At 52.5% G+C, this 27,473-nt stretch overlaps 1 protein-coding gene and 1 long non-coding RNA gene across 3 annotated transcripts in view; both read left to right on the forward strand.

Annotated features, from left to right (window-relative positions):
* The first annotated feature begins 2,263 nt into the window (after nucleotides 1–2,263).
* LOC137862733 (uncharacterized) lies at nucleotides 2,264–9,155 on the forward strand. Of its 2 annotated transcripts, XR_011100497.1 has the most exons (4): nucleotides 2,264–2,795; nucleotides 4,894–5,034; nucleotides 5,829–5,903; nucleotides 7,901–9,155. It is a non-coding gene; the product is annotated as an uncharacterized lncRNA (long non-coding RNA). The 2 variants fall into 2 exon arrangements; XR_011100496.1 differs by having other exon boundaries at nucleotides 2,264–5,034.
* Nucleotides 9,156–11,521: 2,366 nt separating this feature from the next.
* Nucleotides 11,522–27,473, forward strand: part of PLXND1 (plexin D1) — an 80,513-nt gene continuing 64,561 nt past the window's right edge. Inside the window, exon 1 of the mRNA XM_068695047.1 lies at nucleotides 11,522–13,001. Coding sequence (XP_068551148.1) covers nucleotides 11,655–13,001 — 1,347 coding nt within the window. The 5' untranslated portion in view covers nucleotides 11,522–11,654. The remainder of the gene's footprint in view (nucleotides 13,002–27,473) is intronic.

A 27,473-nucleotide genomic window follows, 5' to 3' on the forward strand; every position in this document is an offset into this window, starting at 1 on the left:
AATCTGACATTTTGCCAAGAGGTCTCTTTTGTCTCTTCTCTGAAGTGTGAAAATGAGGGATGTTATTTCTTGTGTTCTGTAAGGAAAAATGTGGGTTGCTGAGTCTTAAGAAGCCATTAGATGAAGGAAACAGAAAAAGGAAGAAGACAGGAAAGAAAAAATCATACCAAACAACAACAAAAGAACAACCAGACGCCTTCCTTCTGATAATCACACTGGACCTCTAGGGATGCTTAATGGAAGACATTTTAGGAAGCACCTGAAAAATTGCCATGGAAGTTTCCCAGCCATCGTATTGTCTACTGCATCCTTTACTGGGACGGTTGGGGAGTGGGGGTGGGGAGAGAGGGAGGACAACAAAGGAAGTAAAATTTTATTGTTTTATTTTGTATTTATTTATTCAGTTGTCATTAATAACAAAAATGAAACTACCCACCCCTGACTGAGTTCCCTTGGCACTTAGTTAAAGTATACAATTATGCAAAATAGCCAGACTCCCACTGCACATTATCCCAAGCAGCAAAAACATGAAGCAAACGTAAGCCCTTCCACAGAGACAAATTACTCACCCATCAAAAGAATTACTCACTATGGACAAGTAGACTTTTACAAGGTTGATTTAAGTGTGAAGATGAATGTTACAGCTGGTGAGAATTCATTAGTCAATGAATGTGCAGCAAAGGGAAAAAAGAGATGAGGAGACTGGATTTGTTTTTTTTCTGAGGGGAAGAGGTCTTACAGTGTGCTGCTCAAAATGAAGCATCTTCCTTTCCCAAATCAGGGAGATAAGTGATCATGTGTCAAACTTCTAAGCTCTTAATTATCCCTAATAAAACAAAAATACTTTCCTGAAGTATATTTGCATCAGTAGATACCTTGCAATCAAGACTTTGCTCCCTAAGAAAGAGGCAATGAGTGCACAAACCCCTTTTTCGAATGCCCTCAACGTTTCCTTTTCTTTCCTGATACGTACAGAGCCAGGGATCTGTATGGCCACCTTGTGATCTGGCTGTTTTGTGGCTCTCTTGGCAATTGCCCGTGTTAGGGCTGATTAACATGCGATTGCAAACCATCCTCTTCTGGTCCTGAGCAGCCAGTACAACCCCGCAGCTCTTCCCAACAAATTAGGAATCTGGCCTTGCAACGAGCAGCTCCCCACAGCAGCCGTACTGCAATCCTGGTAAACAACATATGTGAGGATGAGCTGGTGAAGCTGCTGTAAAGGCGTTTGATGCTTTTGCATTCCTGTTCCTGCACCGCACGCAGACCTGCTGTCACAGCAAGCAGAGCCCACCTGTTGGCAGCGTGAAAGCAGAGGCTAAAATTCAGCATCTGTGCATGTGTGATGACTGTGGAGTATCCCAGTCCCTCTGGATGAGGGTGATCAGACCCCACAACAGCAGAGCACGCCTGGGCAGCCAGAGTACCTTGAGCTGAAGCCAGCTGTGTGCCCAGTGGGCAATGTGCCGTGTCTGTCTGCACCTCTGCTGGCATTGTGCAGGTCTGTGGCTGCTCCAGGACAGCTTCCCTGGCTACCTGGCGTTTCCTAGGTCTGCTCATGCTGCAGTAGCTTCCTGGGGTGCTTCCCTCTGCTGTCTGAGTCCACAGAGGTTGAGCACATGAGCAGAGGGAAGAGCTGGCCCCCTCGGAGCAAGCAGACCTTGGCTCTTTTTGTCTGATTTGGCAGCAAGGAGCTCTAGCCAGTTGTTGTGATTAGGTCCCCATGCAAAGCGGATGCAAAGTTTTGTGCAACAAGTGAAGTGGCATAAGTGAACTGATACAGCTTCTCTTGCTCTCTTTCCCCATCTATTGTGCAGGATCAGAGCTATTAGATCTGAAGCTAATTAAGTGTGAGACCCCAGCACGGGAACAAAAGTATTGGCCACTGGTTCCTTTAATGATTGTCTGGGAGCTGGAGTGTGATGTTCCTTTGGCACAGGGGCCACAGACAGTCTCTTGTCTTTTTTACTTCCCCTTCCCCCAGCTTTCTGTGTAGAAAGAAGGAAAGAAAAACAGGTTTGCTAATAGTGCCAATCTGGAGGCAAGAGGTACATTTACATTCAAAACCTGGCATGAATGTCCAGCTGGAGGAGTTTCTAAGCAAGGCAAAAGCTAGCAAATGAAAGAAGTTGGGCAATTATGCTCATTTGTCTGCCTTGTTTTCATTGAAATAATTCAGGCAAGGCCAACTGTGTTACTCAGATTCTCTAAGGTATAATTTAGGCATGAGTTGTTTACAATCAACTCTCATTTGCATCAACTGGGAGGAAAACATGGGTTCTGTTGGATATTTCAACCGGCGAGTTAATTACTAGTTTAACCACTAATATTTATTCAACCTTCTGCATCAGAGCACCCACCAGGCCAGATCCTGCCACTCTTGCTGCAGTGCTTACTCTGCAGGTCTCATGCGAGAGGGAGAGGAGCGCAGTACAGTTTTGCTGAGTGGGGACTGGTGCCACAGATGGGTTAACTGAAAGCCCTAGAAACACTGGATCTGCTGGGAACAACGTGCACTTCCTTTCTGCAGTCCCAGGAATGACCTTAAACAAAGATATTGTTTGCTGTGGGCCGCGCTCTGTCGTCCCTGCTAGCCGTGATTATCGAACAGCTTAGCAAACGGCTCGATGAAAACAGGGCTGCTCGTGGGATAGGAAACCTCAGCGTGCGCAGCAGCTCAGGGACCGGTCCCCAGGCTCCTACTTTTGTGAGTGCTGCTCAGAGGAGGCTAAACACTGCTCAACAAGGCTGAAATGAACAGGGCGATTGACTGATGGCTTTGATTGAAACCAGAAGTAAGTTTTGCTGTTTTCTTTTTAAACACGGGTTTAAATAGACATCACTTAGAAGAGTAATATCGATCAGAAGATAAACCCTGTGCATGAGAGGACCCTGAAGGTGAAAAGTACCATTAAGGAGGTTAAAAGAATCTGCCCTGTATGACAAGCTGCTCTCTGTGTGACAGGACAGAAAGCACCGGGAGGGAGATAAGAAGATTACGAGGTCAGATTCCAGGTTACGGAAACCTCGGTGGCTTGCTCTGTCCTGGGCACCTCTGCATGGGCTGCAGGCAAGAGCCTAATGTGTGCCAGCTGTAGTGGGTTTAGTGCTGCTCATGTCTCTCCTCTGGGAACTGGCCCAAACCCATCGGCTAATTCTTGCACACCAGCAGCTCTTGGGGTAGGAGAAAATTTGGCGTTTGTAGCTGCCTGGCCTGAAGGAGCCTGACAGACAGGGAGGGGAAAAGCCCAGTATTTCATGATAGGTCCTCTGAGTCATCTAGCGAAACACATTTTCCTGCCATAACCCCAGCAGACCCGGGGTCGACTCTCCTGCCGGCTGAGGCTCAGGGCTGGGGGCTTGCCCCGGGTCGGTGCTGCGAGGCAGGCGGCAGGAGCTGCAGGCAGCTCCAGCTCCAGGAGGACCCAGAAGCTGCCAGAGCCGGAACCTGGCCCGACAACATCAGTAAAACGGGTTTATGCCAGTCCTGCAGAAGAAACCCTGCTGCCACCCACCCCTGGGCTGCCACCTTCAGCACAGAGCCAGCACCTGCAGCTTGTTAGCCCTCATTATTATTAAAGCTTGTTTTTCCTGTCCCCAGGTGAACACCACGAGGCATAGGGCTGATGCCCTTTTCCCAGCCTTTCCAGGGAGAAGGAGGCCCCAGTTCAATGAAGTGGTTGCTCTACTCTGTTATAACATGTCCCTTGTGTTAAGCTCGGGTAGGGTGACGTTCTTGGTTTGACTCATTCTGTCCTGCTGGGGGTAGAAGACCCCCTAGAAGGGGGAGTTCTCCTGTGGGGGGAGTTCTCCTGTGACATCCACAACCCCTGAAATACACTGTATGCCCATGTACAATGAGACGTGGATGTGAAAATAGCAAAAAGACCACTGCTTAGGAAGATGGAACAGCTGATATTCAGGGGTCAGACCTACAGTCTTTATGGTGTTTACATTTTAAATCAGTGAGTTTTGAAAGGTCGTTTTAATTATTTAGGCTGTTTGTTTGTCTCTTCTTTCTCACTTTCCCCAGCTGTACCAGCACGTTGCCCCTTCTTTTTGCTTTACCAGTCTTGCTGCTCAGTTTCAGGGTCACAACTGCTTGTGAGTGTAGAGCAAAGAGTGTCTTTCTACCAGGCTACCCTCATAATCCAAAGAAAAAGCTGTTTTCTCTAGTTTAAAGAGTCACGTGAATGTTTCCATTAGTATGCAGTTTTTAAACATTGTTTGTTTTACAATATTGATTTTGTGGTGAGTTCAGGTGCAAATACATTCACATGCATGCAAGCATGCTTATTCTACATAGCATATTGGCAGCCTAACCTGCCTGCTAGCTCTCTTTACTAGTGCTCTTCTGCAACAAAATCCAGAATGCTACAAGCAGTCCAACATAGGACTTGCTGGCGTTTTAAATGTGTATGTGCTTACGTGTTTTTTGTTTTTTTTTTTTTCCTTGGGGGGGGTGGGGGGGTGTATATATACATGTGTGTGAGAGACTTAAATTCTGGCTTATCTTTAAGATTAATGGATGTGTTGACTGCACATAAGAAATGTGTAAACCTCTAAGACTGTTGAGGTCACTACAGAAATGTCAAGAACGAAATCACACTGTTTACAATATGTCCAAAAATATACAATACCAGACGACACCCCACAAGCGACATTATACTGAAAGACAGCTATTAGAGCCAATGTAAAACATATGCTGTTGGACTCCACACATCAAAGATTTATCTACGAATTGCAGATAGCAGGCCACTGTAAGATATAGGTATGAAAGTATTTTAGGTTCCCTAGTAAAAAGTAGTGGATGGGCACATTTGTAACTGACACCTACTAATTACTGGTAAGATACTGCAAGAAGCTGACCCCGCATCTCCATTCAAATGCCAGGGCACAGTGCAAGAACTGCAGGACCTGATCGTCCCATGTGGAGAACAACGAGGTTGAGGAGGACTTTATCGTAACAGCCAGGTGTTACCTTGCCCTTATTAGGAGTGGCACAGGCATGTTCTGGGCAGAATTTGTGTCCAGGTGAGGGTGCAGGGTAGGGCATGAGTCTTGCAGCAGGCGGGTTGGCTGGAGGGGGGCTCTTGGCTGGAATTCAGGGTGGGATGGCCCTGGGGTGGAGGTCAGGGTGCTGGACGATGGGATGGTAATGCCGTGGGCCCCCCGGCAGGGTCAGGGTTAGAGATGCTGATATGCTCAGTTTATTGCTGTGAATGATAATTACTGACACAGTAAGTCATTGAGATGATGCTGTCAAGGGCTATCTTAACAGGGCCTGTGGCTGGGACTGGCTGAGATGGGGAGGCTGGGGTTAACAGCAGCTGGGGACTGGGCTAGCAGAGACCCTGAGCCAGCGTTACAGCTGGATACAGAAGCTATGGGACCGTGCTAGGTTTGGCAAGGGCTGGATGCCTGACCTAGAGCTAAAGCATTGACAAGTGACTTGAAGCTGGAGCTGACCTTGGCAGGAGCCCAAGAATTTGCACAGGCCCTGGGTCCAGAGGCGTCTGCTGGGCTGGGTTCAGGGCAGGTGACGGCCGTGGCCTCCAGGCTGGCACCATCACAGGGCCTGTCGCAGGGCTGGGGTGCCACCAGGGACACACACAGGTTTGCTGGTGGCAGGGCCTGCTAGGCTGAGGATGTTCCTGGAGCTGTTCTGCGGGTCTGCTCTGTGCAGCAGAGTGCTTAGAGCTGGACACACCAAATAGAGAGTTGACTCAGAACTTGTGAGGTTTTAATCAAAATGCTTAGGTTTGTTTTAAGGTGTGCAAAGCAAACAATAATTATAAAGTTAACCACATTTCCCTTTCACTTAAAAGCACTTAATGAACATCAGTGCTGAAGCCTCAACAAGTCCTGCAAACATGGAAGAGAATAGAGTCAAAACTACTGAGGTAAGTCAAATCGCTCTGAATTAACAAGGGCAGTGTGGACTGTAATAATGTATTTACAGCCTGGTGATTATTCCATGAGAAAGAAGGGAAGGGTTTAAATCCTTGTTTAGTTTAAGCTGCATTTTGGTGCAGCCGGCCCTTCAGTAGTACACAGTTAAAAATGTAGTCTGTCAAATCCCACTGACATGTTTTGGCAATAGATATTTCCTCTAATTGAAAGCAATTGTTGTGCTGTAAGCTTTCCTCCTTTCCCATTTGTTTTGGTTAACGGGTAGTAGTGGCCCGTCTCCTTAAGCACGTATTGAGCAACTGCTCACTGGAAAGTTAGCATATTGCGAAGAGTGTGGCACGATCCTGCCTGACTTCATAAGGAAAAACTTCCTCCGGGCTTTGGCGGGGGACATTGAACAAAGCTGGTGGGATCGGCCCCGCTGGCTGCCGTTGCAGGGCCTTGCCGCGTGGGTCAGCTAGGGGCTTCGTGTGCGAATGCCGGGGTAAGAAGCAGGCTCGCTTCCAAGGCAGCCATGCTTTGTTTTGAACAATCAGCCCGGCCCCCGCTGCGAATCCCACGAGGGGATGCTCTGCTTTATGTTGCGCTCGCTTCCTTTGCTGGGAGCCAAATGCTGCATCCCACGCTGCTGGAACTCAGTCAGAAGCAGCGGGACCAGAGCCGGGGCCTGACGTGGACGGGACGCGGCCGTCCCTGCGTCAGGCACTGCCATGGCTCCGGCGGCAGCACGAGCCCGTGAGCGGGCCGGGCCCCTGCCCCAGGCACGTCGCTGCCCGAGCAGCACTGGGGGCTGCTCCCTGCCCCCCCCGCACTGCCGCTGGCCCCGGTACGCGCTCAATTTCTCGCAGAGCAGAGCTGGAGACATGTTGGAGCTTACTGGCTGTGCTTCCAGCCCCGATGGTGTGAGACTGGGGGGGCAGTGAGCGCTGAGCCCTTTCTTAACCTCTAGAGAGAAAACCAAAAAGCAGCAGGTCACAAAGTGGACCTGTGGGAAGGTGGGGAGCCTGCTGCTGCTGCTTCCCAGCTGAGGGCCCAGCCTGTAAAACCAAAACTCCTTTCCACCCTCAGCGACGGTGTCAAATCCCAGCACAGCCTACAAAACATACATTTTTTATTGCCTGGTGATAAACCTCCTTGTCTGGAAAATCCTGCCATTATTGTGTGTGTGTGAACTTTCACCAGCACTGAATCCATCATTAACCCAGAAGGAGACCTTTTCATGCTCACAACCTCTGTCTGCACAGCTCCTCTCTGGAGGTGAATCCCTCACGGTGAGCACGTCAGCCGGCTGCACGCTGCAGACAAGGTTATGACTGCATTACATACTCTGCTCTATATTACACTGGGAAAGGTTCATCTTCGAAAACAAAGAGATTTGAGGGGAAAAAAGCATGATTCTTCTCAGAAAGTGCCACATGTCCCCATAAATCCCTCCGCCCTTGCTCAGACCAGGGCTGGAAGCCAGCAACACGGTGGCAGTGGAACCTGCCAGTGCAATTCCTGCAACAGCCATTTGCAGTGAAGCCTGAGCACACACCACAGCTCGTGCTTAGATTAAAGGACGTTTGGGAAGGGACCTTGCCTTAATCTTTCTGCTAAGCACCTAGCAGAATCCCAGTGTGCTAAATCATTAGTAATAACAGTAATGACAGCCTGGCCTCCTTCCCCATGAGCTGTGCTCACGATACAGATTAGTAACAATAACATAGGGACCCAGTCCACACTCATCCAAAAATATACTGAGAATTGCTAATCAGTCTATTTCCAAGCCCTCTGTTATTTGAGTGCCCTGAAGTGCGTTTGTGAGCACTTTGCTGATGCATCCAGCCTGATGACACCAGGCACTAACTGGACAAAGCCAGGTGGCAGGCAGGACTGGACAGCATCAGGTAAGTGCGGTGAGCAGGAGCCGTTCTCGTGCAGGTAATGATTTCTCTGTGTCTGAGCGCATCTCTGCTCACCTTGAGTTCCCCTTGCACTTCCTCAGCACCTGGAGACCTCCTGGCATCCTCCGACCTGCCTCTGGAACCCTTTCCTCGGAGAGCCACCAGCAGCCTCTCTCAGGATGAGGGCAGTGCGTGAGCTGCCCCCTGCTCTGATCCGCTACAGCTATCCATCGGCCACTTTGCATCGTTTTGTGTTTGAGAGGGAAAGAAAGCGGCCAAACGGATTCAAAACAAGTGCTGATGAATGTGAATCTACCCCAAGGTCTCTCACTAACCTGCCCTGCAATCTCATAGAAAATGAACCGAAGACCCCACTTAGAGGCAAGGTGTGAAGGAGATTGACAAACGTGAGACCTGGCTGTCTGGCCCGGAGCAGCCGTGTGTTCTGACGTGACCTGGTGCAGGCGGGTGAGTGCCCAGCGGCAGCTCCTGTGTGACCGACCGAGGCCGAGTGTTGCCTTTCCTCTGCCAGGACATGAGGAGCCCACCCCGTCTGGGGCTTGTACCCACAGCAGGACTGAGGCTGCTCCACGCAGCCCCACACGCCTCTGCCCTCCCGTGCAGCCCAGCCCCGAGCACCTGCGGTACCCACGGGGTCCCTGCGCAGAGGCAGAGGTAGCCCCAGGAGCCTGTCCCATGCACGTCTGCTGAGTCAAACCCCACCATCTCCCATGTGCAAGGGCGCGTTTTCTTCCCAAATCCACAGGGCACTTTATGGTTACCTTGCACACAAACCCCACTAAATAAATAGATGTTTATGCCCCCCTGTATTAAAGTGATTAGGTCCTTTTTTTTTTTTCTTTGACAGTGTTGAGTCAATATAACCTGAGTAATTGCATGAGTAACTCATGTTTCCCCTAAAGGGAAACTGTTCTCGTGTAAATATATTTATTAATAATTAAAGTGTTTTTGAGTTCTTATGCACACAGCCCCTCTCCCCCACAGAGATATCTGAAAAGCTGTTGTCTTTAAACCTGCACAGAAGTCACACAGGAGAAGGGATTTTGGCAGGGGGGTGAATGCCTATTGCAGGAGGCATGTGGTTTAATTTTGACCTTTCCTTTTTTCTTCCTGAACAAAAAAATAATGGTGAGATCTGTGTATGAGAGATTTAAAAACCTCTACTACTCCATTAGGAGCATTACCCTGAAATACTCACTAGAGCTTCTAACAGCCCAGATAATAGGGGTGGGAAATCATTTCTGGAAAATATTCCCCTCAAAGCATCTTACCAGAGGATTGTTTCCTAACAACAACAATAAAATCTTTGTCAAACAATCCTTCAATACCACAAATATTTTGGCTTTAATTGTATCAGTGTAGCTAACTGCTCACCATAGGAAATGGGAGTCAGAGCTCCTGGGGGATTTTTTTTCTTACAAAGCAACTACTGAATACCTTTGGGTAAGTCAAACATTTTTCTATGCTCTTTGGCCTATATATATTTTTTTTATTTTTAACTGACTGTAATCTGGAACCTAATTTGATATGCCTTAAACGGCTGATTCCACATGGAAGATGCTCTACTATCAGGATAAGCAGCCATAAGAAATCCTAAAATAGGCAGATTAAGGGTTTGGGATCATGGGGGTTTATTTCCATGCAATTAAAGACACGATCACATTTAAATATTGCTATCTTGTAGTTTAAAAAAAGATCCAACAACTGGGAGTCCCACATTCAGAAACAGCTAATAACTCTACTAATTAAGGATATGATTACCAGAGACAATGAGTTAGATAGCACGAAAGCACAACATTTAATTCAGTGCACATTTTTGGTGGACATGGCGTGGCCAAAGCAGTTGCGTATTAATTAGTGCTCTGAAGAGAGCGAGGAGGACAGGAAGGGGATGAGGAAAATTGGCAGGTGTAGAAATGAGATTAGACAACAACAGAGGATTTTCCTCTCCAGAACAGAAGTCGTGCAGAATTCTCATCAGCCTCGCTACCATGTTTTGTATAAATGAAAATAAGCACCACGAGAACGGGCAGGGTGGCAAGGCACAGCTTGGGGACAGGAGGGAATACAGCTTTCCAGGGCTCATCTGATTTCCTACCCTTGCTTTAAATGCTGACAGCTATTCGTGGATGGTGAGGTGCTTCTGTACTCAACCCTGTGCAGGGGACACACTCCCCTGTTGCAAGGAGACTTGTGTCATTGTAATGATACACGGCTGTAGCTGCATGGTGAAAGCAAGGCTACAAGCTTCCCCTCTGCTTTCCTCCACACGTGGCTGCTCCGGCTGGGTCTCTGCTCATAGTGGAAACTCAGGATTGAGACGAGGACACCGAGGATAAAGCCACGCGCCTGGCTTTCAGCTCTGCCCTCGCTTTGGCTGCAAGCATCCCCAGGGTGCCAAGGGTCGGGGTACTGCAGCGCCCTGCAGCCCACCCGTGCCCCCTCGGCACCTGCCTGGGGTCTGGGCGGCTCTGCTGAGTGCTGCTCTGGGCAGCTGCTCGGGGCCGCTCCGCTCCCGCTGCGGGGCTGTGAGCCCTGAGCAAACACAGCAGCTGGTGCACAGAGTGCAGCCCGGGCAGGCTCCTGCCGCAGGATCGTTCGTGGCTTTCTCTGTGCTCTTACCTGGCCGCGCTCCTCGGTCCGAGAGCATCCCTCCCCACAAGGGGGGGAGCACGCGTGCCCACGGACGTGGGAAGAGCTGCCGGGGATGTGAATTTACACTTTCACCCACCCAGGTAGAGCGTTCCCACGCCGATAAGGAAGGGCGGATCAGAGGCTGCGCTATCTCGGGGCCATCCCCCCCGCCCCGTGCATTTCAGTGGGTGGAATTTGGAAATATCAACACTTCTTTCTCTTATTTATTTATTTATTCATTCCCTTTCTACAGTTAAAGGAGAGCCCGATGGAGGGCAGAGGAGACGCGCGGTCCTGTTCCGAACTCTGCCTTTGGCTCCTCGTGCGGGCAAAGCTCCCTCCGGACGTGGGGCCCCGAGGAGCCGCACGCCGCTCCCCGCGCCGGGGGCCGGTTCCCGGGGGAGCTGCCCGCGGCCGGGGCCGGGGCCGGGGCCGGGGCCGGGGCCGGGAACCGACCCGAGGCCGCGGCCGTACCCGGCGGCCCCCCGGGGCCGCGCTGTCCCCGGCCCCCCGCTCCGTCCGGGCTCGCAGCCCGCAGCGGGCGCGGCCGCCCGGACGGGACGGGCCCTGCAGCCCCCGGCACGTCTGCCCGCTCCGTCCCTGCCCGCTCCGTCCCTGCCCGCTCCGTCCCTGCCCGCCCCGGCCCCGCCGCCTCCTCGCGCCCCTGCCCGGGGCCGGCCGGCGGGGGGCCCGTTTCCCCCCCCTTCCCCGGGCTGGCCGCGCCGCTCCGCCGCTGGGGAAGGCGCCGCGTCCTTCGGCCGCCCCCCCGCCGGTCCTGCGCGAAACCGGCTGTGGAGAAGCGGGGCCAGGAGCAGAGCCGTGCCCGGGGCAGGGGGGCCGCGGCGCTCGTGCCCCCGCCCGGTGCGGGGCCGGCCCGCGGCGCGGGGAAAAATACCCGCGACTTAATCATCTTCACATGACAAACCCCGAATAAGAAAGAAGTGAGTAACGCCAAGAAGGGCGGGGGCGGGGGCGGGCGGAGGGAGGGAGGCGCGGCCGTGAGCGCGCCCCGCCGCCCCCCGCCGCCCCCCGCCGCGCAGCGCCGCGCACCCGCGCACCCGCCGCGGCCGCCACTTCCCGCGGGCGTCGCTCGGCGGCGGGCGCGCAGCCCCCGCAGGAAGCGGCCCCGCGGCCCGGCCCCTCCCGCCGCTCGCAGCGGGCTCATGCACTCGGCGGCTCCGCGGCGGCGCGGGCGGCGGGATGGCTCCGGCTCCGGCTCCGGCTCCGGCCCCGGCCCCGGCGGCGGGCGCTGAGCCGCGGTCCCCCGCGCTGCTGCCGCTGCTGCTGCCGCTGCTGCCGCTGCTGCTGCCCGGCCGCGCCGCCGGCCTGGAGGTGCAGCGCAAGTTCCTCTCGCCCACCCCCACCAACAACTTCGCGCTGGACGGCCCCGGCTCCCGCGTCTACCTGGCGGCCGTCAACCGCCTGTTCCAGCTGTCGGGGGGCGAGCTGGCGCTGCAGGCGGAGGCGGCGGTGGGGCCGGTGCTGGACAGCCCCCTGTGCCACGCGCCGCAGCTGCCGCAGGCCTCCTGCGAGCACCCCAAGGTGCTCACCAACAACTACAACAAGATCCTCCAGCCCGACCCCGAGCAGGGCGTCCTCGTCGTCTGCGGCTCCATCTACCAGGGCCTGTGCCAGCTCCGCAGCATGACCAACATCTCGGCCGTGGCCGTGCGCTTCCCGCCGGGCGGCAGCGACGCGGTCACCGTCTTCCCCAGCATGCTGAACGTGGCGGCCAACCACCCCAACGCCTCCACCGTGGGGCTGGTGCTGCGCCGCGGCGGCGGCGGCGGGGCGCGGCTGCTGGTGGCCGCCACCTACACGGGCTTCGGCAGCCCCTTCTTCCCCCGCAACCGCAGCCTGGAGGACCACCGCTTCGAGAACACGCCCGAGATCGCCATCCGCGCGCTCAACGCCCGCGGCGACCTGGCCAAGCTCTTCACCTTCGACATCAACCCGTCCGACGACAACATCTTCAAGATCAAGCAGGTCGCCAAGGCGCGCCACAAGCTCAGCTTCGTGCGCGCCTTCCTGCAGCGCGGCGCCGCGCCGCCCGCCCGCCGCCCCTACGCCTACCTGGCGCTCAACAGCGAGGCCAACGCGGGCGACAAGGAGAGCCCCTCGCACAGCCTGCTGGCCCGCATCTGCCTGGGCGACGCGGCCGAGGCCACGCTCAACGGCAGCGGCGAGACCAAGAAGCTGACCGAGTCCTACATCCAGCTGGGGCTGCGCTGCGGCGGCGCCGCCGACGCCTTCACCCGCCTCGTCTCCGTCTTCCCGGCGCGGGCGGCCTGGCGCAGCCCCTCGGGCCCGGCCGCGGCCCCGCCGCCCGAGGAGGAGCTGCTCTTCGGCGTCTTCGAGCGCGCCGGGCCGGGCGGCGGCGGCGGGCGGCCGCTCTCGGCGCTCTGCATCTTCCGCTTCGCCGAGATCGAGGAGACGATCCGGGCTGCGCGCAACTCCTGCTTCGTCAGCCCCGCCGCCGGCATGGTCACCGTGCTGGACAGCGTGGTGCAGGGCACCGGCCCCGCCTGCGAGAAGCGCAACATCCAGGTACGGCGGGCACCTGCCGGGCCGGGCGGCGCCGACGGGGCGCCCCGAGGCTGCGGCCGGCGGGGGGGTGACGGCCCCGGCCCGCCCCGTCCGCTGCCTCCCGAGCGGCCCCGCTCCACTCCGCGCCCCGCTCCGCTCCGCCGGCCGGTCCCGCTGCCTCCCCGGCGGGCGCGCACGGCGCTCGGCACGGGGGAGCGGAGGGAGCGCTGCTGCGTGCGGGGCCGCGGGGCTCGGTGCCGGGGCAGCGATATTCCCACGTTCCGTGCCGCACGGACCCGGCGGTGACTCAGAGGCTCGGCGTCCGGCAGCGGTCCCTGCACGGCCGGGAGGGGGCTGGAGGGGGGGGGCACCGCCAGCCGCAGCTGCTCCCTTCCCACGTCCCGTCCCGCCGCGGCCGGGCAGCCCTGCGCGGGGAGGCGCGCACACAGGCGGCCTTGTGCCGTTGCGTTCGGGGGAAAAGTTTGTCGCTGTCACGATTTGTTACCGAGTGGACGTAAATGTTAACGGCGGATAAAGACGGCTGCTTTCCCTTTCACTAAAGTCGTGCACTGTTTGGAGAGAAAGAAAGAGAGAGAAACAAAGAAAGAGAAAGCTGCTTTAACACTGCATTTTTCCCTTCCTCTGGGAAGGATGCATAACTCAGCTCCATCAAAGATCGTAAAAACATCTGTTGGATTTCAAAGGCAAGATAGAGCATTTGGGCTTGGGCTTCCCTGTGCAATGCCAGTGGCAAAGAGAGAAAGGTTTCCCATGGTAACCGAAGTGTTTAGTGTGGCATCTCCATGCTGCGTTAAAATATGTAGTCTTAATGCACTGGTTCGTAGACCTACTCTAGCAAAGTTGAATAGTTTTTCCCTGGTGGCAAACTACAAGCTGCCTGACAGCCAGGCAATCTGGTAGTTGTCCTGGCTTTTGAGTTAATTCCACAAAGAGTCAGTGCATTAAACACTAGGAGCCCAGTCCTCAAGTTTTGGCATGGTCACGGCTCTCAGAGGAGGCACCGGGAGTCAGGAATCCTATTTACAGGGCAGGAAGGCACCCGCAGGTCTTGCTGGCTGGGGCTGATGCTCAGCATCCCTGCAAATCTGACACTCAGCACCTTGCAGGATTGTAGCATCTCTGTCACGCGGGCTGAGAGGAGGCACTGCAGCTGAGAAGTCTGGAGAGTGCTTAAGAGTTAGAAGCACAGTTTTAATTGAAACTCAATGGCAGAGAGACACCCGGTTCCCTAGAGCTTCCTCAGCGCTTCTCGATGGTTGAGAAAACACTGCCTTTTCTAACTTTTGTTATTAAGGAAAATAATTACAAGTAACAGCAGTGTAATAACATTCGAAATATCAAGTGCCATATCCAATAAGCTATGCAGACAGTTAATTCCACAGTGACTCCAGAGAGACCCTGAGTTCACTGAGATGAGATTTCTCTCTATCTCTGAATCTGGCCTTTGATGTGGATGCACTGCGAAGTGTACCCCTGGTATCGGTTCTTTCCTCTGAATGCCCTGTGGCTGGTGGAGGAGGACAACCAGAAGTACGTTGTCAGCTCATTCTGCGAAGGAATTCTGTGTTCCTGAAAGGGTAAGCAATCAGGTATGTGAGGTTCAGGGGAGCGAGCTAGAAAATTCTGAGCCTCCAGTCCTATGGAAGTCACCAGACACCCGCTGTGTTTAGCTTTGTGGTGAGATCAGGCTGCAAGAAAATTTGTTTAAATGGAAACAGCAGTACGGCTGGTGATTATAAAGGGTGGACAGGGAAAACGGGGTTCTGGTTTATCTGGTGCTGTGTGGCTGTCCTCGAGCCAGTCATTTAATTGTAGGTGCCTCAGTTTCCTGATTTGAGGCACACTCCTGTATCTACTACTGTTATTCAGAAGCCTAGCTCACGTGTTGTGAAAGATTACATTTGTAAAGCTGCTTTGAGATCCTTTGATGTCAAGTACAGCAGGATATAAATGAAGCATACTATTAATATTCGTTCATGCCTAATATTTCTACGCTTCCCATTTATTTGAAGCGTATTTCTCTAAAACCGCTGACCAAGCCTGCTGGGAAGCCTTCCTACCAGTCAGAAGGAGAGCCTTTCATTTTTTTTTCCTTTTGCCTTTTACTTAATCATTAGAATTGCCAACAAGTTAACAAGCTGTTTTCGTTTTCAAGTCCCAGAGTGGCAGTGTCAAGAGAAGAGTTGTAATATTGTGTTTCTTTGTGCTGCAAAAATCTAACATCAATTTCCACCTTCAAGACAATGAAATACTCTAATACATTTTCTGTCCCAGCCCTGGGAACGCAGCAGGAAAATGTATTAAAGCAGCAGCTGGTTCAGTGGTGCAGATCAGTGTCTAGCTGCCTTCCCATTATAAGCTCCACTTTTCCAGCCGTTAGTGGGTTTCCAAGTTTTCTTTTGCCTATGCATCACTGATAGGTGCACCGGTATTATCACAATTGTGGTTCATTAGTTCTTCCTGTAGTCTAGGTGGTTGGGTTTTAAGCTCCTTCTGGAAAAAAATGAAAATCTAATGATGACCTGATTCATTCCGAATACATGTTAGGCTGAAGTAGTCGGTTGTTACAAATAGGGAGCACTGGCTGTTAGGCGTAATGCGGTGTGAAAGGAAAATCATTGCCCCCTTGTGTGTTGTTCTGTCTAATTGAATGCTCCTCTCCTGCAGCACTTAGCTGTGACTCAGCCGGGGAGCCGCGGCACTGGGGCATGAGGGATGGGTTTTGGGAGAACGGGCGATGGCAGGTCAGGCTCGTTACCTTCGGCGTGGTGGCAGCTGACACGGTGGGAGGTGGGCACCATGCGAGGGCTCGGTGCTGGTGCCCGGATCCAGGTCCCAGTTCCCAGCCGCTGCCGCCAGCCCTTGGCTCCAGGCACGCCAGCCGTGTCTTGGGGCTGCCAGGACAGCCGGGCAGCGGGAGCTGCGGCCGCTGCATGTCCCCAGGCTGGCGGCTGGGCCAGTGTCCTGGGGGCGCCCTGCCCCTGTCATGGGAGCACTGACTTGCAATTAAGCACGTGCTTAATGACTTTGTGAGACGTGGGGAAAGTGTGCAGGGGAGCATGGTCTAGGTCAGCAGGTTGGTTGATTGTTCTTGATGAGCGCCACCAAAAAGTCACCAAGGAGATGGGTAAGCAGAAGCAGCGTAGGGGAAGGAGGATGTTCCAGGGAAGGATTTGGTTTGGTTTGGTTCTTGATGGGCACAGAGTGAGTGGGTGAGCTCTAGGTTTGGTTTCCCACAGCAAAAGTAGCTTTTTTTGTAATTAATTTTATATCAAATAGCAGGCTGTGTTTGTAACGCATGCAGCTGAGATGAAATACTGCATGAAGTCACTGCCCTGTTTTTACTGCTAGAAACCTGGATCAAATTTGGACCTCAGCCTTCAGAATGGAGGAGGGATGTAAGATCTCTTCAGCAGCCTGCCTTAAACATCAACTGCAGCAGTGTGCTGTCAGTGCTTACCGAAGCCTGGGGACACCGAGTGGGTTCACTTCATCTCTGAGCTGTTCTTCCCAGCCACACTGTGGCCTTCTCGCTGTGAGGGTCAGCCCCGCGGCACAGCCGGAGCGTGGGGCAGCTGCCAGGAGCCCGTGCCCTTGTGCTAACCGGCCTGGGGAGGCCGAGCAGGATGCCTGCAGCACCACATCAGGGGAGGTGATGGCCGGTTCCCCGCGCTGCCTCCCTGGGTGCCCTGCTGCAGGACAGCCGCGTGGCACCCTCTGGCTGAGGTCGGTGCCTGTGTGTTGCACTGTCTGCCTTTCTGGACAGGGAAACTGAGGCAGCTACCAGGCTGTTCTGGCTCCGTGGTCCCAGCTGCGGCAGCAGCAGAAGGGTAAGCAAATGTGGATGTCCAGGTGTCCCTGCAACCCTTCCTGCTGCCTGCCCAGACGCTCGTTGATGTAGGGGTCTGAGATCAACACGGGATAAAATGAACTGCGTGGCCAGCCAGGACTCTTGAGGGAAGCCGAGCTGGTAAAGCTGCCCCGGTTTCACCAGGCTCCCTACTTGCCTTCTGTGGTTTTCCATGTCAAGCTCCATGCTCTCCTAAAAACTCCCTGAGAGATAATGAGAGAAAGCAGACTCATATTCCTTATATTTAGATTTAGATTTGCTACCCAGGGATGTGCATCACTCCTGGGAAATGTTTTGGGGTCTGCAACTCTAAAAAGGCTGAAAAACCCGATTGTTTTCTTTGCTGAAAAACTTAGGCACAGCGGCATGGGATAATGATGCATTTCAGCATTAATTCTCAAGTTTCTGGCTCTTGTGGCTTTGTGTCAGATCCTGCATGCTCATTGAACACAGTGCTTTGTGGCGTAATGATGAGATACCCACCAGTGAGTTTTACTATAACGGGCTGTTAAATAAAATGAACTCCTTGGGTAGACTGTATAAACAATTTCAGTATATGAATGCTTGTGCTTGGAAATGCGGTTTGAAAGCAGTAAGAAAATGTTCCCAAAGAAAAAAAACTCAAATACACGTGGGAATATGACAAAGCATCTACTTGCTGTCCAAGCACTGTGGTGTCTCTGTGGGATTGGGTTTTATAGGAGCTGAGTTACTTTGAAGTGCCGGTTTATACGAATTTATAAATTCCAAACATGAAAATAAATGTGCTCTAACCTTACATCTACTCACATAAATCCAGAGGATTAGCCAAGAAGGGAAATTGGGAATTTACACTTAATTTGTGCGTTAAGCATAAGGCAGGAGTTCCTGCAGCAGCCTTCGTTTCTGCTTTTCACACAAGGTGCTGTGTTGGAGGTGCCAGCATTCACCTGAGGAGAAGAACGCCCCGTTACTACAAAGTTGGTCGTATCGGTGACGTCTGTGTTGGTTCGGGGTGTTGCTTTACAAGATGTCAGTGTCCCTTGCCTGGCAAGGTTTTCTCCCAAGCCTTCCTCGCCTGGGCAGCGAGTGGCCAGTCTGCCTGAGGGGTGGCTGCTGGGGCCGCGGGTACCCAGGGGAGGGGCTCGGGCCAAAGGCTGAGCTTCGCTGAGGTTTGGAGGACGTCAGCTTGGCCCCTGAGCTGGGTACAGAGCAGCTGCGCTGTCCCTCAGCAGGTATCAGCTAGGCATGGCAGGTGCTAGGTGTGTTTCCTTGGAAACTTGTGTCACTGTCAGCCTTTTACCGGGAATTAGGCACACACGGGCAGCTGGCAAATGCCGGACAGGAGCCGTGTGAATCTCGTCCTTCCAGGGAGGGGCTGGGCTCCATGGTCCGCGGGCTGAGTGTGCCTGGGGGCGGGCGAGTGCCCCCGCTCTTGGTGTGGGGCAGGGGTGTCCCTGGGAAGCCGAAGGCAGGGTGGGAGCGTGTCCGCGGGAGTCCCTGTGGCTCACGCCTGCTTGTGTCTCACGTGAAGCACATTGCAAAGGGAAATCCAGTCAAAGCCACGGAAATGTCTGTGCCTGGAAACCAGAGACTGTCTGCTTTAGGTGGGAGAACAGAAGGTGGCTCCTGGCCTGCTTCTAGCCCCGGGGCCAGTGCTGCCGGCTGCTGCTGGCCCAGGCGGGATGGGAGCGGCGTCCCCTCGTGCGGGGAACCAGAGCCACCCCTGCCGGCTTCCAGAGAGCCGCAGTCAGCTGCACAGGTATTGTCCTTGATAAACACAAACTCAGATTAATTTTAATCAATTGAGCTCATCAAATCTCCTGTAACTAAGTAATGGCTGAGGTGGAATAAATACAGAAGAACCATTTTTGCCAAGTCCAGTGTTTTACACGGAGGTGCGATGTCAGCCACAGTCGCTGCCTGTTGCGGCCAGAGGGAGTCTGGAAGGTGATCACGCAGTCGTATCAAGGTGGTGGGCACATCTCAGCAGTTGTCCTTCATTCAGGGGTTTCTAACCACTCGCATTTGCAGAGCCCTGGATGTTTTCCAGGGCAGGCGCTGAGCTCGCAGACAAATGTGAAACTGCTCCTCAGGAGATCCGACCAGTGCTGGCTTGGCTGTGGGGTCTTGGTGGGTGGAAGTGAAGGAATTGAGGCATCTCTTTTCTGATTTTTGAAAGTCTGCTTTATTGAGATTGAGACAGAAGATGAGCAGGGCTTGGGGCAGAGGTGAACAAGGCACCTGGAGATGTGGATGGGTGACGGGGGATGCTATGAAAACACCTCGCTCAGCCTGCTTCTAAATCCCGCTAGGCATCTATTTAAACACGTAGGCAACTGCAAACTTGTGATATTCTGGTCTGATGACCTCTTCCAGCTAGCTGCTGGAAACACAGTGAGTCTGAGCCCCTGGCTGTGGTAATTTAATGCAAACACAGGGCAAGCTGGAACCAGCAGCAGCTGGAAACAATCAGTTACAAACACCTGAGTGCCCTCGTGCACTACCTACAGCAGTGTGCCTGGGAGTCCCGGTCCGGCCGGTGCCGCGGTGTGCAAGCTCGCGCCTTGCAGCCCCCACAGCAGCAGGGCTGCAGGCGTGGACGTGTGAGCAGCCCTTTGCACTGTGATCACAACACCAAGGAGGTGATGGATGGGTGAAAGCTCTGGGCCAGGGGAACGAAATGTGTCTGATGTTCGAAGGCTTTTTTCCCCACACTGTGCCCCTTGCACAAAGGGGAGGAGGAGCCGGGATGCAGGGTGCTGCTGCAGCCCTGCACACCTGCAGTTGTGCATCTCCTGTTGTGAGGCCTCAGGGTTGTGCAGAGGTCTGTGCTTGGGGAGTGCTATTGCCCTCATTTCACATGGGGGACGTACAGTGGTAGACCACCCGATCGACGCCTTGTCCTTGATCAGATGGGCAGCAGTGCCAGGACTTGAGCCGAGGTCCCATGTGCTGGGGTGCTGCTGTGCCACGGCTTAGGCAGAGCACAGCGTGGGAGGGGGATGTCCTGACCCAGGCACCTGCTGGAAGGATCTGCTTTGCTTTTTTCTGTCTTTATTTATTTATTTATTTTGTAGGGTAGGTAAAGAAAATACTTCGGTCCGTGTTTTCCTCTCAAGTGGGGATCTCACACCTTGCAGCAAGTGGAGGAGGTGGCAGACTGTCGACAGCAATCTCCAACTGGGGAGAGACCAGCAGAATTTATTGGCATATTGGAGCAGAGGAGCAGTGCTGGTTCCCGCATTTGGGCAGCAGCTCTGCCAGCAGCTGTGGGGATGGCTTGCTCCGAGAGGGCCTGTATCAAAAAGAGCCTGGGTGAGCCCTTGTCAGGCGTGGTGTGCTGATGAGGCAAGCTGATCCTAAAGCCCATGGTGATTTTGCCTCGTCACCCGCCAAGTGACGAGCAGGACTCGTCCAGTGTGGGGATTGCATGCAGACACCAAATGCAGACCTGTGCTTGGGGTGGGACGAGGACGTCACCGGGACAGGGGATGCGGTGTCCTGTGGCAGCAGGAGTGCAGTGGTGGTGGTATGTGCGTTGAGCAGGGCTGACTTGCAGCTGCCAGCCCTGCGCTTCCCCCTCCACTTGAGGACGTGTTGTTTTTCAGAGGAAGGGTGGATGAGGGTGAGCGTGGGTATTCAGGCTTTTTCCGTATTGTCTTGCTGGGGCCTCTTTCTGCTTTGTCCATGATTGTGAGTAGCAGCAGTCTCATGGGGCTGGACTGGTTGTGGAACAGGGCTGCGCATTTTTTGAGCCCAAACTGTTAGAGGGTTGCTGGTCTCACAGGATTTCAGCAGCTTGCGTGTTATTAGTGGCATTGGAGTATTAATTTTTCAATTCTAACTCAGAAGCAAAATTGTCTAAAAGTCTGGATTTTACAAGACGTACCTCTGTTATTTGAAGGAAATTTGGAATTTGTATTCCTGTTTCTGTCTCATCTCTGTTTAAAGTATTATGCTGCATCACACTCCTCGCTTCTGGGGCAAAAACCCTTCAGCTATTAGATTTTCATCCTGCTGTCTGCTGACCGCTGCCAACATTTAACGGGTTGGGAGCTACTAGTGGCCAAAAGCCATCTCTGGTGGATAGCCTGATTAAAGTGAGGCACTGAAAACCTGGTGTGTTCTAGAAAATGTCTGCGTATAGAGTTCTCTCTTTGGAAGGACTTGGGAAAAGTTTATAGCATGATGATAGCACTCAGTGAGAAGGGTGTTTTTTTTGTTTTAATACTATACAAAATAGCAGTTTCCAAAGATGTTGGACTGTGAATCCCTGCCATTCTTTGTTTCTCATAGATCACGATTTTAACTGGAAGGTGCTGGAGTCACCGGGCAGCTGCAGGGTCCGTGCCGGCTGGCAGCGGGTTCAGGTGGGGATTTGGGCAGTCGGTGTGGAGGGTCCTTATGTGGGGAGGAAACGGTAGCTGCCTCGATTTCTCTGTCCAGAAAGGCAGCTGGTGCAGCACACAGGCACTGGGGACAGATGTCCACATCTGGAGAGCAGCTGACGCAGGTGGTTTCCCTGCGCTTATCCGTGTGGATTCCGGTGGAGATGGGCGCGTGTCCCTGCGCAGCTCTCCCGGGGCAGCTCTGTGTCAGCACACCGCCCCCCTGAGCCGTGAAGGGCTGCTCGGCCCCCCTCAGCAAGGGGCTGAGGACAGGCTTCAAGCTTTGGGGAGAAACTGTAATTGCGATGCTAGTCCCTGGAGTCTTCTAGCTGTAGTGTAACGTTGTGCTGAAATTTGGTGCCACAATGAGCTGCAAAATATAGTGGATCTTCCCAAATAGTTTTGGAAACATTGGCTTCTGCAAATCTTGAAGGCAGCAGAGAAAAATATGAAATGATAGAGAAGGAGGAAGCTTTGACCAAATAGGAGAGGTATTCAGTTGCTGAATCCAACAGGACCATTTTCTTTAACAAATTTTGAAATCATTCTGCAGATTTTAATTTTCTAATTGGAAAAAAAAAAAAAAGTAAAATAGAATAGGATGTCCAAAGAAGAAGTGAAGATATAAAATATGGGTAAGTGGATAAACACAGTGCTTTCAGAGAGAAGCCTGGAGAAAGTCTTTTGCTTCACACAGGTGCTGTTTGTGCAATTGCTTGCGTGTGAGTTCAAGGGCTGGCTGCAGGTCAGAAGATCCTGTGTCCAGACCTTGATCCTTTCTCACTTTTCATAGCCATCCACTCAACTTATTACTTGGATTTCCTCGGTCCTAAAAATGAGGGCAGAGGTCTCTATCTCATGTACAAAAAAAGTGTTTTTTTTTTGTGTGTCAAAAAAAGGTATGTTTGTGAGCAGCATGTGTCCCGTAAAGCATGGTTGTTATGCCTTCATCACTTGTATGTTCAGATGGCTAGCTTAATGAGCAGAAAGACTTGCTCTAACCTTGCATGCCAAGCTCTCCAGCTGTCTGGGTGCCAGGAGCAGGTGGCAATGCTTTGTTTCTGCCTGCTCCTACCAAGACTTCTGAGCACACACTGTGCGTGGCAGCCCCTGCGGAGGACTCCTCGTCCGCATGCCACTGTGGGAGTAATGCTACAAATCAGGGAAGCACACAGGTTTTATTTGAGGATGCATAAAATAAGAACAGAATTCTGCTTATTATCTCAGAGCTTAATTGATTTGGCAGAGCTAATGAGGAAAATAGAGGAAAATATTTACTAGAAACTATGGCTAAATGAAGCAGATTTGAACTGACACATGCAAAAGACCAGTTGTGCTAGGTAAGAAGTTGTTACTCTAATGGATGCCTTTTTCAGCACGGTCGCACAGATATGCCTTCAATGCACTTTGAAGATGTAAAGTGCTAAGTATTAGCAGTAGCAATAAGAAAAAAATAACCTCTGAAGATTGAGGAGCCAAACTGACTGTTCACCCAGGATTCCTTCTTGTGGGAAAGAGCTCGAATATTTTGAAATTGTGGTTACTGAAGCCAAAGCTAAGCATAAATGAGAAACACAGCTCGCGTGGTAGAAGAGGGGACTCTCCTCAGCAAAGAGCAGCTAAGAAAATACAGTCTGAATAAATCAGACGTCTGATTCCAAACAATTTCAACGGGGATGCTTCAGAGCATCCACAATGCCTGTGGAAGGAGGCACTGATAAATTCTCCTCTTTGTCCCTGCAGAACTGGTCAGAGGAATGGTGCTTCCAACAGGGGGGATTTAAAGGACATACATACAAACTCTTGCTGCTCCAGTACTTGCTGTTTTGACTGTGACAACCCCTCTGGAGCCTGTTGTTCGTTAATCCTTCTGCCTGCCCATTCCGGGGGGATTTGATTGTATAATCTGAAGTATTGTGTTTAATGCAGGATGAAGACCAGCATAATAAGCTTGACCAGTCTTCCTGGCAGCATGAAGGATATGCAATTTCAGTTCAAGGGATGCATTTCTCTGCTTCGAGTGGGTCCCCGTTCAGTCGCTGGTGCTGCCCGTGGCTCCATCTCTTCAGGGTGTGCGAGAGCAGGGGCACGGTGCTGGGTACCCCTGTGGGCAGGCGCAGGGCTGATGTGAGCAGTTTGATCTGAGCTGGGTCTGGCCATCAGCTGGTTGAAGGTCTCGGTCTTTCCATGCCTTTGCAGGCTCCCTTCTGAAACAGCTCCTCATTTGGTTTTGGGCAGTAGGTGGGCTCAGCTTGCTAGGTCAGCCCTGGTCCCATGTCTGGCTGCAGATGCACAGCGTGTTTAGCCCCTCATTTTACAACAGATGAGCGCTTCGGTGTTTGCTGAAAACTCCAGAAACTAGTGAAAGGCAGAACTAGTGATATGGGCACGCTGGGACGAACAGCAGCAAGGCCCTCACACACCTCTTGCTGCTGCTTGTAATGAATCCTGATTAATCCTTGTGCAACTGCTGAGCAGGTTTAAAGGGATGAAAAGTCCCAGGAGAATCACTTGTCTGCAGTGTTTGCTGCTGCTGGCCTTTCCTAATGGTGATTGTTACTGTGCTTGCTTGGTTTCACTCATTATTTGCTCTGCTCGCGTAATCTGAGGGACACTGGTCTGAATTCCTTGGTCGTTTCAATCAGGTGTTTCCCAGGGGAAATTGTGGACAGTGAATGTCAGGAGCTGGCAGGAAAGAAAAGGGGTCGAGTCAAGAGTAGGGAGAGGGAAAAATGAGTTTTATAAGACAGGAAAAGAAAAGCTCTCCTGTAAAATAAAAATGAAGATGAGAGGCTGAAAAACTGCCAGGCATCAGGAACTCTGCAGAAGCCAAAGAGACGCTTTTTGGCGTGGGGGTGACATTTGTCTGCTGTGGAGGGGAGGAGCTGCTGAACTGATACAGTCATTTTTCTCTCTGTGCAACCGATGCATCTATTCTGCTGGATGCCGCTGGCTTTGGTACAGTGAATGCTCGTTTGTCAAGGGAATGGTGATTCATGGGGATTTGACAGAGGGAATCTGTTGATAGTTTTTTATAAGCAATTACTGCTATTCAGCAAGCCGTTAACTTTCCCGTCTCGTGGCGGGAAGGCTGCCGCTGGGCAGGAGCGGTTCGGGTGCTGGGCTGTGAGCAGCCAGTGCCAGCCTGGCTTTATTCGAGGCAGGGGAGAGCCTCACGTCTGTGCACAGCGCGGCGGCCAGCCCAGCGCGACCTCCCCATTCTCGAGACGCGGGCTGAGGATGCAGCAGCAGAAGTGATGTTCCAGTAAAACCTGGGGTTAAGCTGCCATTAGTCCCCTGCCCTGCCAGGGGCAGCTTCATGGCAGTGTGAGAAGTGTGCCTTTCCCTGCGATGTTTGGGATTTGTCCTCAAGCAGTGGTGGTGCCGGGGCCGCGGTGCTCCCGCTCGCACCCACGCAGGGTGGGAGGCACCCGGGGAGCGCGGCTGCACGCAGCGGCTGCGGCTCCTGGGACATAAATAAACACGGAGGTCGGCAGAAGTGGTCCCAAGAGCCGCATGAGTGGCCTCTCGCACACACTTCAGGCCCTTCAGGGTAACATCTGGCCAGATGCTATCTGCCGGCATCGCTGGGGCTGCGCCGGCTTACGGCACCAGGAATCTGCCCCCTGTGTCTGACAGCGCTGGGCCGGGGCAGCCGCTGGTGGCTCCCTGCGGGCAGGACGTGGTCCAGGTCACAGCTGAGAGCAGACAGACCCTCGTTTGGATCAGTGCAGTGTGGGCCAGGGCTGGCATTGTGCAAAACACAGCAGAAATGGCCACTTCGTTGCTCAAGAAACTTGTAGTCTGAGTAAACAGCAAAAACAGGGTGCAAATGTAATTCTAGGCCTTTGCTAAGGAAGTCTGCTGTGCAGTGGGGGTGCTGATTGCTCAGTGTGGATGATTCTTGAGAAAAATGCAGCAAGATTCAATTTTTCAGCGGTGCTCAGCCTGAGTGCCTCAACTGGTCAAGAGTGCACATTGATTTGCCTCCCGTTGCCTAAAAAACATGATGGGAAGTCAGAGGAGCTCTCTGATAATGCCCGCCTTTGCGGCAGCACTACAATTAGAGACCGCTTACGTCTCAAGTGCCTTAACAGTGGAGTCCTCTTCTAACGATGACATTTTCCTCCAGGCATCCTAAAAAGCCTGTTTTTGACAGCTCTGGTTGCAACACTCTGGCAGATAAACGCATGATTGTGTGTACAAACTGCTGGCAACACTGGGAGGGCTCCGCAATGAATAGGCTGTGCCTGGGGAGGGATTCTGTGGCCGAGTCTGGGTTCTGCCGGACACAGAAGGGGGCTTGTGCTTTCTGTTTTCATAATGCGACCGAGTCTGCTGGCCACCATCTCTCACTCTGCCCGTTTTATTATGGTGCTTGTGGAATATTTCCACGTTGGTTTTTAGCTTCTCTCCTTGTTCAGCTTTGAATCCATGCCCTGCTATTCTCTTCGGACAATATCCAAATTATTTTCAATATTCTGTCTGCAATCAGAGATTTCCCTGAGTCATACCTAAATGTTAATAAAAGCCTAATGGTTTATGTTAAGGAAGGCAGGAGATAAGGCTAGAGCCCTTTTATCACAGAACTTAATGGCCTGAAAATGTCAGTTGTGTGGGAGCAACTGCCAAATTTTGAGCCTATGAAGACGATTGCTAAGTCCCACAAATCAACAAGTTTGGAGCGGATTATCGGATGCTGGCTATGTCATTTTCCCAGGACTCCAGGCATGTTAGGAGCCAACACTTTAATCCACTCTGATATGATGCATGAAAGGGGTGGGTTTGCTTTCCTCTCACTGCTGCACTGCAAAGCTTTCAGGCTCTCTGTAGTACAGTAAGGAAGAGCTGGCTTGCTGAAAGCAGAAGCTGCAGGGCTTCTTTCCGAACTGCAGCCTGGTTTTGATTCAGAAATAAACTCCCATCTTTGCTTAAGAACTATTTTTAAGGTCACAAAGACAGGATACAAAAATCAGTACATTTCATGGTTTTCCTGAGTGCTGCCTCACCACTCCTCTTCCTCCTTCTGTTTCCAGCAGACTTCCTTCCGAAACCGACATCCTGCGAGCCTGCCTCTGGGGCACAGCGCGCAGGGCTGGGGGACTGGTAATGGAAATTCTGGTAAATCGCTTCAGTTTGTGCCGTTCTAGGCCTGGGATAAAGGGCTGAACTTGCCCTGCGAAAGCAGCTGAACACTTGAGCTCTGATGTGGCTGGAAGTGTTTCATCTCTGTCCCGTGCTGTCTTTCTAATCACACTCAGGGGTTAATCTGACTAACCCTCCTCTTAGGAGTTGCTCCTTGGTTTGGGTTCATTTGCCCCATTTTTGAAATTTTGTAGAAATACAGAGTACACCCTCCTTGTGAGCGTGTGGGATGGCAGCGCCGCTGCTCACCTTGTGCTGGTCACGGGCTGTTGGCGGCTTGTGCCCGGGGCGGCTCCCCTGCAGCCTGAGGGTGGCAGGGTGCAGAGGGACCTGGATCTAGGCCCCCCCTTCAGTATTTCTGTGAGTTACTCAGTATCTATAGCGCGAAGCAGAAAAATAATGGCAATGCAATAAACACCCATGGGGTTGTTTTAAAATGCAAATGATAGAAAGGCACTGGTTTGGGAAGAAAAGTTTTATTTATGTCTTTCCCACTGCAGGGTAGATCAGTCTGGCTTAAAACAGAGCAAGATTTCACCCATTCTGTATCAAGAATGCCTTTCAGCACAACTTCCAAGTGAAATTTCCCAAGCTGTGGTGATTATCTGGAGTGATCGTCTGGTGCCTGCATAAGGATGTGACTTGGTCATATCCTGTTTACCCTAAAATGACAGAGTTAAAATATCTCCTTGGTGCTGTAGTTTACAGACAGAAGCAGCATATTGTGTCACCCCACCCTGGAGACCATGTGAGGGAAACACCATATGTCTCCTGCTTGTCCTTTGGAAGAGCTGATGTCATTTAAAGAAAGGTGTTTTAGGGGAAGGATGTATGTGACCAAAATAATGCGTGGCTGCATTAGAATAGTTACATCCTGTTTACCATGAGAAACACTTTGCGTTTATATTGGGTCTCTAAAGCGTGATTTATAAACAGGCAGCGAGAGCAGATAAGGAGCTCCCGTTGGCTTCAGCCATCTGTGGAAGGAAAGGCTTGTGCCCCTGGCTGGGGGAGGCCGGTGGAGGACCGACACCACTGCACGCAGGAGGCTCCTCTGAGTGTGCCTCCGGTGCCCAGGCTGCCCCGCACCGCAGCCTCCAGCACGAC

The sequence above is a fragment of the Anas acuta genome, chromosome 11 (assembly GCF_963932015.1).
Source record: "Anas acuta chromosome 11, bAnaAcu1.1, whole genome shotgun sequence".
Taxonomy (NCBI): Eukaryota; Metazoa; Chordata; class Aves; order Anseriformes; family Anatidae; genus Anas; species Anas acuta.